The 11,929-nt window shown below is 41.3% G+C and overlaps 1 protein-coding gene across 1 annotated transcript in view; it reads left to right on the top strand.

Moving 5' to 3' along the window:
- The window catches only part of FRRS1L (ferric chelate reductase 1 like), a 22,701-nt gene extending 18,373 nt beyond the window's left edge, over positions 1-4,328 (top strand). The window contains exon 5 of the mRNA XM_040631687.1: positions 4,148-4,328. Coding sequence (XP_040487621.1) covers positions 4,148-4,320 — 173 coding nt within the window. The 3' untranslated portion in view covers positions 4,321-4,328. The remainder of the gene's footprint in view (positions 1-4,147) is intronic.
- Positions 4,329-11,929: the final 7,601 nt, after the last annotated feature.

The raw sequence follows: 11,929 nt of genomic DNA, 5'->3' as shown, positions 1-11,929 counted from the left end.
TTTTTTTTTTTTTTTTTTTTTGTCTTTCATGACATTGGCCCTTTTGAAGATTACAAGTACTTTTCATAATACTTATAATCATTTTCTGTAGAATGACTCTCAGTTTGGGTTTGTTTGATTGTTTCTTCAGGATTAGGTTCGGTTTGTATTTTCAGCAGGAATACTAAATAGCTGGTGATGTGTTCTTTGAACGTCACGTCCGGAGGCACTTGTCCACTCTTGCCATGCTGACTTCGGTCACTTGGTTAAAGCTTTTTTAATAAAAATAATTTGGGGGGGTGGGATTTCAAATTACAGAGATGAAGTGGATATCTGAGCGGAACTTCTTTTTAGCAGAGATGTTTGTAAAAGACACACCTTTGACTCTTCCCTTCATCGTTTTTCATGGTAGGGTGGTGATGACGTCATGGCCTGTGTCCACGATGACAACGGGAGGGTCCGCATACAGCACTTCTATAACGTAGGCCAGTGGGCAAAGGAGATCCAGAGAAATCCTGCCAGAGATGAAGAAGGAGTCTTTGAGAACAATCGGGTCACCTGCAGATTTAAACGCCCCGTGAACGTTCCCAGAGATGAGACAATTGTCGATCTGCATCTGAGTTGGTATTATCTGTTTGCTTGGGGTCCAGCCATTCAGGGTAAGCTTACATTTTGGCATCTGGATTAAACTCCAGACACTGCTTTGCTTGTGTCCATTCTTTATTGGGCAAGAGAGCGATAAGCCGTTTGAATAGCGTAAAAGAAAAAGGAGATAGGATCCTGCCTTTAGGAAGTTGTAATGGACCCTCTGTGCACATGGACATACAAATGGACAAGGAATACGTGTACACAGGTGACACAGTACAAGGTAGTATATGGTGAGCTCTATGCTTGCTGGAACGGATCATCTGTCCGCTCTTGTGGGGTATGTGCTGTATAAAATTCTCACAACATTCCCATTTACTCCTCACCACCTCCTTGAGAGGTATAGATATCATCATCCTCATTTTAGAGAGATTACGGAACTTGCTCAAGGCTATACAACTAATTAATGGAAGAACTAAAATTCAGCCCTAAGTCCTACTGACTCCAAAGTCAGTGAGTACTCTTAGCACTTATGCTCTAAATATAGAAACTGTTGAAAATAAATAAATATGGAGCGCCTGGGTGGCTCATTTGGTTAAGTGTCTGCCTTCGGCTCAGGTCATGGTCCCAGGGTCCTGGCATCGAGCCCTGCATCGGGCTCCTTGCTCAGCAGGAAGTCTGCTTCTCCCTCCCTCTGCCTGCCGCTTCCCCTGCTTGTGCTCTCTCTCTCTGTGTCATATAAATAAATAAAATCTTTAAAAAAGGAGAGAGAGAGAAATAAATATAAAAAATATTGAACAGGAAGGGACATCCGGAGACTTCTGTAGGGACTGAAGCGTCCCATTCGTGTTCACTTTATGACTATTCTGGTAGTCACAAGTCACCAAATTACCCTATGATTTAGCCCATTGCTCCTCAAATTTTAATGTGTACAGGAATTGCCTGGCTATATCATAAAAATGCAGTGTCAGTAGGTCTGGGGTGGGACCTCAGATTCTGAGTTTGTAACCAGCTTCCCAGTGGATGCCGGTTCATTGACGACCTCACTCTGGGTGGCAAGGCTCTTCAGCAGATCCCCCACAAAGACCCAAGGACAACATGAGACCTTTTGGAGGCTGCCAAAATCAAGTTACATGGTGTCTTTCAGCATTCCTCCTGGCTGATCAAGCCTAACAGCCTAAGAATGGAAGTGAGTTGTTTATGGTCCTTGTAGGAGAACAGCTCATTCTGGCTCTTAGCAATTTCTCTTTGTCTACTGTGTGCTTATCAACTCAGTTGCCTAATCTGATCTGTTTGTTTTTCTTTTTATCTTTTTCTTCTTCAAAGTGTTTCCATTGATTGGTCTGGAGATTTTATACCTTCCTTGCCTGTCTTTCTTTCTTTCTTTCTTTCTTTCTTTCTTTCTTTCTTTCTTTCTTTCTTTCTTTCTCTCTCTCTCTCTCTCTCTTTCTTTCTTTCTTTCTTTCTTTCTTTCTTTCTTTCTTTCTTTCTTCTATTTTGAGAGAGAGTGAGAGTGCACAAGCGAGTGAAAGCATGAGCAGCGGGGGAGGGTCAGAGCGAGAGGGAGAAGCAGACTCCCTGCTGAGCACAGAGTCCGATGTGGGGCTCGATCCCAGGACCCTGGGATCATGACCTGAGCCAAAGGCAGGTGCTTAACTGACTGAGCCATGCAGGCGACCCCCTTTTTTTTTTAACCTGTTTCTTTTTTCTTTTTCTTTCTTTCTTTCTTTCTTTTTTTTTTTTTTTTAAGATTTTATTTATTTGACAGAGACAGACACAGCGAGAAAGGGAACACAAGCAGGGGGAGTGGGAGAGGGAGGAGCAGGCTTCCCGCCTAGCAGGGAGTTTGACGCAGGGCTCGATCCCAGGACCCTGGGATCATGACCTGAGCCGAAGGCAGACACTTAACGACTGAGCCATCCAGGCGCTCCTTTTTGGCCTGTTCCTAATGGGGAGAACATTTGAATGGCTCTGGATTTGTGACACCTTTCCCATTTGCTTATTTCCTGGGAACCCACCAATGGATCTGCAGTTATATCTTTGAGTACTTTCAGTACTCACAGAAATAAATTTTATCTCAGCCTGGAGAAATGAACCCACTTAAAATCATGGGATTTGGAGCCTAAAACTCCAAAATTTTAGGTGTGGGTTTTTCCCTGTTGGTAGCTATACCCAGCCTTCTTCTAAATTCTGAACTCCAATTTCTTTGTATCTAAAATGGGGGGATGAGAATACCAACTTCAGTGGATCATTGTTAAGCATTCAATGAAAACAAGTACTTCAAGTTCCTTTACAACCTGGAAAGTGCTGTACTTGGGAAAGTCTTCGTCTGACATACATGGAATAATAGCCTAACATTCCAGGCCCTCCTCAAGTCTGATCCCACTTTGCCTGGTTAGCCCTCCAGGACTCTGGGTGTTCTCACTGTCCTCAAACAGAACAGGCATATTCCTACCCCGTATACAGGCTTGTGCACCCGTTATGATTAAATCCCTCTCTATTGATCAAATCCTATCCATTCTCTTAAAGTCTCTCAAAGGGGCTGCACTTTAAGCTAAGGCTTAAAGGGGATACAGGATTAGGTTTCCCTCAAGGGAAGTGGAAGTGCATGGTTAAGCCTAGGAGCCCATGTGCATGACCAATGAGGGAGGTTAGGTTAGATGGGAGAGGGGAATGCATCTGTGGAAAGAAAATGATCTGTGGAAAGAATTAATGCGTCCAATTTGGCAGGGCTTCCCTAGCAGCTAGGACTTTAAAAAACACTCACTCTGAGCCCTGTTTCCAAGGAGACCTTTGCACTGAACTCACACGCCTGTAGTCAACCTAACCCAAGTTCCACGTGGCTTATTCAGGAGATCAGGCACTTTGAATCAACTTCTGCTTAAGCATCCCATGTGCACAGCCTTTCCCTCTTTACACGTTTAACCAGGTTAGAAAAAGAAAACGTCTCTAGTTCAAACACTTGTTTGGTATCTTAATCCTTCTACTACCTTACTCTGCCTGTCAGCCATACAGACCCACGCACAGCACACCCACACACTCTCCGGTCTGACCTGGGCCGGCCACCACTTCATGTATCACAGACGGTGACGGAGACTTCGTCTAGAAGCAAGTATAGTGAGGTCAGGAGTGGTTGATGATCCATATATAAAAGATATATTTGAGGAGAAAAAAGTAGTAGCTCTTGCTGTTTGAAATCAGTATACAGTTTTCCTTATGGTATTAGTGAGATAAAACTCCTCAGAGACCTTGAAAGTTAGCCTTCATATGATAAACACTAAGAAGCATCAAAGTGGGGTGAAATGGAGAGATTAGTAATATTGTGCTGGTGGTGGGTGTGTGGATTCATGAGAACTAGTCTTTTGGGGGTAAATTTAGGTAATTTCTATGTTCTTTCTATTTCTATGTGTGTACAATTACAGAGAATTCTGATGATAGCTCTGATACCTGATTTCAGATCTTTATTATCCCTGCTTATGTTTTCAATGCTAAAGACTTGTCTGATCTTTCTGTTGTTTACATATATCATTTTAAATCTTTTTTTTTTTTTACTGTCCCCTTCCTTTTTCTTTCTTTCTTAAAGGCTCTATCACCCGACATGACATAGACTCACCACCGACTTCAGAGCGTGTTGTCAGTATTTACAAGTATGAAGACATTTTTATGCCATCAGCTGCCTATCAAACCTTCTCTTCTCCGTTTTGTTTGCTTCTCATTGTTGCCCTGACCTTCTACTTATTGATGGGAACCCCTTAACCACAGCTGCAAAGCCCACATATTAAACAGATTAGGAAGTCCTTAGTATAAATATATTTTTAAAGAATGTGCGGTATAATTTTAGCTTTTCTTATTTAAAAAAAAAGATTCCTATAATTTCAGTTTTTTGGAAGAAAGAGCAAGCTGTTTTTCTAATCAAAGAGGATTGTTTAATATTGATCCCATACTTTTGGAAAGTACTTACAAATTTTTCTAAGCACTTTCAACTGTGTTTTCTTATTTGAGCTTCATAACATCTCTGAGTTGGCTTGATGAAAATTATTAGTGCCATCTTACTGAATGGGATTTGGGGCCGAGGGACGCTCCCTTTTTGGGTGACCCACATGCCACATGGCCTTGGCTACACTTGGTCAGATAACACATAACAAGGTAGAGAAAGAGCCAGGCATACGGAATCTAAACAACCTTTCTTCTTCCAAGTACAGCTTGGCAGAGTTACTTGGAGTATTACTCAAAAGAACTTTACTGGATGGCCCTGGTTCACAATCAACCTTTTAGGCAGAAGAGATTTCAAATTTCCATAAATGTGTTTGGATATTTACACAGCTGATGGGGAGAATGGGAAAGATTACAACGATAAGAAAATGAAATTTTCTTGAAATTTCTTCTCCATCGGTGAATAATTATGAGAAAATATTTTTTATTGCTGTTTGGAAAGGTTAGAAACGGAAATATGAGTGTTCCTGAAGATGTAAAACTATATTAATGATAAAAAAAATAAGGGCATTCTTAGTGGTTAGAATTTGGACTCTTCTATCTTTTATTTTTAAATTAAACGATTCATCTGTGGTTATAGCTAATTCTGTCATCAGAGTCGACATCCACTGAGTATGATTAAATATGTATTATAATAGACAAATCATCTTAATAAAGATTTAAGGTATTTTGAAAATAAATTAACATTTTTGGAGATTGTGGAGCTTTGGAGCAGAAACTTTTTAAAGATGACATTTCTTTTTTAAATCAGGAAATGGGAGATGACCCCTAGAGTGAGTTCACCTAGTTTCTGTTCAACATGTTCAGACTTGTAAACTGGACCAGCAGTCAGCAGAACTTGTCATAATGCCTTGACTTAACGCATTCCCTTTTTTTCAAAGGAACCCGCATGTTCCTTTGTTCCAAAGTTCTGTGCCAACAGCCCACTCAGAGGAAAAGAGTCTGTGGGTGTCGTTGAGCTGCTGATGGATCTCCACTGTAGAGTTTTGCAGTCCTCTGACTTGCCCCCTTCATTATTTTAGAGCTGGATTTGTGGATTTTGTGATTATACAAGACTGGAGACTGATTTCGAACGCCATCCTTGGAATTCACCATCAGGGTGAAAGTCCACTTTGGGGGGAGAGCTTTCAAATTCTGTAACTGTACAAAAATAAGGAAAACACAGATTCTGTGACATATAGTCTACCAAGTGACGTAGGAGAAATAATCCTCATTGCAGATGGAGAGAGGTTAAATGACATTAGGTGAGCAAAAGAACTGGGTAGGATTCAAACTCAGGTCATCTGGTTCAAGTCTGTGGCTCCACCTTGCTGCCCTTGCCTTGGAACCGAGCCCTCCGGTCTCAGCTGAGAAGCCTGTGCACACCTTCATGCTATTGTGGTTGCTCCATGGTGAGGACACAGGATATGCAGGCACCCCCTTTGTAAATAAGAAGGCAAATATTTTTATACTTCACTCTCTTATATATATGGTATTTCAGCTATAAATAGGTTAAGACTAAAGAGAGACAGGCTAGCCTCTGTAGCAGGCAGGGAAGGAATACATGAACGCATTTTCCCTCTCCTTGCATTTCAGGTCAAGCTAATTATTTCACGAATCATTTCCACTTTGACGACCAGTCTTGCATATTCGTGCTTAGAACTTCTCTGACTTCCTATTGCCATTAGGGTAAAATGCAATCCATTTGGATTACCTCCAAAAGCATCTTTTGCCACCACTCCTCACTGGCTATGCCCACGCAAGACAGCTGCTCTCAACTCCCCTCTCATGGTGTTGCCCGTGCCCAGGCGTCTCCCACTTCCAGTGCTTGCTGAACTCCTGCTTATCTTTCAGCTCACAGCTTCAGTATCTCTTCCTCCAGTCCCCTGGACTAGATAGGTTTAGGTCCGCTCCACATGCCCCGAGCAGCACACTGGGCTTCCCCATCCTGTTACTCATCACACTTTACTGCAATCGCTTGCTCGCCCTCCCTTGCTAGCTCCCCAATGCGGGAACCATTTCTTGCTACTCATGGTTGTAACAGACACCGCTACACCGTAGGTGCTCAGCAAACGCTTGTTGGACAGAAAAAGAATATGAAACGCTACTTCCGTGGCAAGTTTGTTTGGTTCATATACAATGTCAGACTGGCCAACATTTGTATATTCTTCCACCTGTGAGCAAACCATAAACCATCTCTTTAGCAAACACTGAACTTTTGAAACACTGATAGAAAGTTGGTGCTGTTTTGCCCTGCAGTGAACCTTAACTGATGTTTTGGACAATAATTATTGTTCGCAAATAAGAATTAACAGACCAGGAATGCAGAACAGCATTTGACTCATTCCAGAGGATCGTTCGTTTATAGGCACACTGAAATTAAAATTCTGTAGACTTCAACTTCATTTATTCGTACCTTATATGAGAATAAATTTCGTTTTATCTCTGTATTCCCGTTTTCTAGCATAGTACTTGTCACAGGGGAGATGCCTAACCAGTATTTGTTTTGTTTTGTTTTGTTTTTGTAAAATGCCCAAGTAGAACCATACCAGCTAAATGTATTTAGTGCTGGTCTAAGCACCTCATGTGGATTAACCCATTTAATCCTCACAATCCCCACAGGAAGTAGCTTCTATTATTAATCCAATTTTACAGATGAAGAAACCGAGGCTAGACGTTTGGCATAAATGACCAGTGCTGGCATTTAATCTAGTGCGCTTACCTTACAAAGGGGCAGCTGAGACCTAGGGAGGTGAAAGGACTCCCTACACATTCATGTCTTTATGCACACTCATTAAGGTATTTATTAAATGGAACCCACTGTGCACACTCAAATTAGGTAGGTACTTTACCCCCCCCCCTTTACTGATTCACAATAAATAAGAGGACTTTTATAGTTCTGTTTGGGGAAAGAGGTACATTTTTCTTTCTATAAATTTCTTCTCAAAAACATTTAGAATCTTTATCAGCCATTTTAGTGCTTTTAATAGTTGTTTTTTTTTTAATGCACAGATTGGACAATACTGAAAGAATGTCTTTGTCTTAGTTAATTTTTAGAAGTGATTTGCCTAAAACCCCAGGTCTTCTCATTTGGAACTCCGTGCCCTTTTATTGTTCCACTGTAGTCTCAGAGCTGAATTTATAACCATGATTTCAGACAAAATGCAGGAGCCATATTTAATGATCTTAATTTAAGGTGGCTTTTGTCATTAAGGACACTGGGAAGTTCGGACAACTCAGGGATGGATTTTTCATCCCAGACAGTTTTTGTTACATCTTCTGTAATAAAGTTTACTGTCTATATTCTGGATTTTGTGCTTCCAAGATGTTACCACTGAGGCTGTGTGTCATTCTCAGGCCTAGCCTGGGGTCCGCAAACTTTCTGTAAAGGGCCAGATGGTAGAGAATTTTAGGCTTTGCGGTCTCTGTTTCAGCTGCTCAGCTCTGTTGCAGTAAATTCGGAACCGGGTAAGCAGCGGTTTTAATATCTCTAAGCTGTGGCGATCATGAATGACTTTTACTGTTGAATTGCAATTCGTGGTGGGGATTACAATGTTTCAGAGTAATTTATTTCCCTGTAGATTTCTTTTTAAGCATTACCTAAATCTGTTACGCCCAGGGGAGAGTTTTACACAGGCGACTAAGGCATCTCCCTCGTGTATCCTAGTGGGAAAATGTTTGAAAGCGCCTTCACTAGGCCAGATGCTGAGATATGTATACTTTGTTGTATATAATTGTAGTGTGTATCCTTGTTCTCTAAACAGAACTGGTTATGTTTAGCGGACAGTTTGATTATCCTCAGTGTGTGTGTATATATATTTGTACATACATGACGAGCTCTGTGTGTGTTTGTACATAAATGCCTATAGATACACGGCAAGCCCCTGTGAAGGTCTTTGTCAGGATTGTTCCTGTTCCTGATCTCCTGACTACTCAAAAACCTTGTGCATATTACAGGCAAAACTTCCTTTGAGTTTATAGGAATTTAGTTTGTAGAAAGTATTCCTTTATTAAGCCTTGCCTCCTCTACTCAACATTATATGAATTGTTAAGAATGTATAAAGTATCACTGTTCAGTTTGACTTGTCTATACTTTTAGTTAAGAAACTAAGGCTAATGTTAACTAAGTAAATGGCATGTTGATAGGACGTATACATATTTTGTATTTAGATTCCTTATTCAGATATTCAGTTATTTAGTTTCAAGTTGGACATCCTTGTTTTTGTATTTAATAAACAACCTGATTATAAGTTCCTTTTCACAAAAATAGTGGCTATGCTAGTGTGATTTTAAATATGTCTGGAGACTGAACATTGAAGTGCATCATCAAGCTCTTTGAGATTTTTCACTTAAAGTGTACTGACGCTCGTTAATAGGCAAATAGCTGTTCAGTTCCATCCTTCTGGAGGGTGAGTGACTCTCTAGGGTGACTCTTTGCAGTGGTCGTGGCATTCACCCAGGTCACTAAAGTAGTTACCACTTCATCACGTACAACGTCCCGTCCACCTGGATGAGCGAATGCAGCTTCTCCACATGCCTTATTCCCATAGACACGCTGATATGCTGGAACAATCTGGCTCCAGGAGTATTAATATACTTTTTGAGATTGTCTACAAAATACTATTTTGTAAAAACTATGCCTTTACATAGACACTGATGGGTTATATTTGTTTTATAATAATTGTGTACCTAATGTTCAATTGCAATTGATTTTGAGATTTATGTATATTTATAAGCCTGTCCTATGTGAATTTTTACTCTAAGATGTGATACCTTACTAATAAAGACATGGATTTCTATTTATGTAAAGTAATTGTAGCGATATTCCTAGATGCTACCTAAATGATTGTTCTGTCCATTTGCCATCACAAATCCTTTTATCTTTAGAGAATTATGTTACAGTTAGTATATATTAACTAGATTTAAACTTTAAAATATAAATTCTCAACATGGTTTGAAATTCTTCCTGTTGATACAATTAAAGTTAGTTTATAATTCCTTATTGCTTTGCTCTGGTCCATTTTTAGTTTTCTGTGGTTTGTTTTGCATGCTTTCATTAGTAAAGTCTCCCTCAATTTATAGATGTTGGCGAAGATGACAGCCCGTCTTGTCTGACAAAGAGGAAAGTCACGTTGCAGTAGTCAGATAAAAGTCCTTGTAGAGAAACAGTTTGCAAAATGAAATTGTATTTATAGCTTCAGCTTAATACCTTTATCAAATAGTAAATGGAGGCCTATAATCCCATTTAAAGTATACAGTATTAATTAGCTAGTAGCATAATTTCGGTTATGAGCCTTACTGGGAGCTAAATCATATTATATGTTAAGAATAGAGTTTAGTAACAGAGCCTCATGAATCATGAGGGAAGTATGGACTTGCAGAATGGAGCAGGTGAGCTGTCAGTACTACTGGGGCTAGATTGAGAAGCTCAAGGAATGTCAGGTTAGGAAGGAATCAGGCATTACCACATTCTATATTATAGGCTCTAATGCTCCCCCCCCCCCCCGCCCACAAGAAAACGAATATTTTGTTATTTCTTGGTATTCTAAGTGTTCCCTCTGGGATTTATTTTGCAGGATTCTCAGTGGATAGCTCAGCTGTCAGACTTGAACCTGGCTGATGGTTGAGTTGGAATTTTCTTAGGGCTCAGTCCCAGACGCAAGGGACTGCTCATTCATTCATTCAACATTTACTGAGGATTCTTACGTGCCAACGCCTGTGCTAGGCACTACACAAAGAGGGCTAAAGGAAGAACAGCTTTCGATTTCTGCCCCGAAGAGACTCACAGCCTGCTGGGGAGGCAGACACATAAACCCCGTGATAAGACCTTTTGATGACTGCAGTGATAAGGAAATGCTCAGGTGTGGTGCACGCCTGGAGGACGGACCCTCACCCTGTCTGTGGCCACCAGGAGAGCAGGCAGGGATCCTGAAGCTGAATCTTAAGGAAGGGGTAGGAGTAAAGCAGACAAAAGGCATGAAGAAGCATCTCCAAGAAAGAGAGCAACCCCAGAAGAAAAACCAGCAGGATATGTCCAGGACCACTGCCATTTGACAAGGTTTATATGAGTTTCGCACTGCTGCTGTAACGAATTACCATAAATTTAGTGGCTTAAAATGACAGAACTGTGTTCTCTTTCAATTCTGGAGGCCAGAAGTCTGAACTGAATCTTAGGGCGCTAAAAATCAAGATGTTGGCAGGGCAGATTCCTTCTGGGAACTCCGGGGGAGAGGATCCTTTCTTGCTTCTTCCAGTTTCTGGTACCTGTGGTCATTCCTTGGCCTCCGGCTGCACCTGAGTCCTGCTGCATCCTTGGTCAGATTGCTTCTCCTCTTCTGTAGCCTAATCTCTCCCCTCCCTCTGATAAAGATATTTAAGAATACGTTTAGGCCCCACCCATATAACCCAGGATAATCTCCTATCTCAGAATCTTTTAAGTGCCAAGTGCCTTTTACTCCCTAAGGTAACACAGCTGAGATAGGTCGTAGGGATTAGGACGCGGCCGTTCTTCTTTCCACCACAGGGCTGGAGGATAAAGGACAAGGCAGGGTTGGGGAGATGTGAGGGTGAGTGTGGCCCCATCACACAGGACCTTAGAAGTCAGAGTAAAGAGCTTGGACTCTTCCACGGGGTAAAGAGGTTTTGAGGAATCAGACTGTATTTGAGAAAGGTTGCACTGCTTGCAATGTAGAGAATTGAGGGGAGCAGGAGGACAGGGATGGTGACAGAGGCCGCCCAGAGGCTCCAGTGACATCACCGCATGGGGCCAAGAGCATAAAAACAGGTGACACTAAGGATTCAAGCCCAGCAAGACCTGATTCTCAAACATAAGTAGTTTATTTATGAAGAAGGATTAGTCTGGCCAATTTGAAATGCATCCAGCATCTTCTGGTTTTCAGTCTTACTCTGATTTACCCAGAAGGGTGGGTGTCTATACATTGAGTGGCCTCAGCCTTAGTTTGGGAGTAGAGCCAAGGAAGGGGCAGGCTAAGAATTCCAAATTCTGAGTAATTCTCGAACTCAGCTATTCCAGGTAAAATGTAGATCTCTCCTGTGAAGATGCCTAGCTATCAACTAAGGACACTTAAGGCCACCTACTTTCTAGATAGGCACTCTGGCTTCCAGCACGAAATTGTTAATCACAAAATTCACCCATCTTCCTGACCAACCTTCCTCCCACCAAGATAGCTCTTGGTTATAGACCTTTTTTTTTTTTTTTTAAGATTTTATTTATTTATTTGAGAGAGAGAGAGCATGAGCAGACTCCCCGTCGACCAGGAAGCCCGACATGGAACTGAATCCCAGGACCCCGGGATCACAACCTGAGCAAAAGGCAGACACCTAACCAGCTGAGCCACCCAGGTGTCCTGGACTTTTTTTTTTTTTTTAAATA

The sequence above is a fragment of the Ursus maritimus genome, unplaced genomic scaffold (assembly GCF_017311325.1).
Source record: "Ursus maritimus isolate PB19 unplaced genomic scaffold, ASM1731132v1 scaffold_17, whole genome shotgun sequence".
In the NCBI taxonomy this organism is placed as follows: Eukaryota; Metazoa; Chordata; class Mammalia; order Carnivora; family Ursidae; genus Ursus; species Ursus maritimus.
The sequence above is the reverse complement of the archived record's forward strand: the minus strand, read 5'-3'. Positions and strand labels throughout refer to the sequence as shown.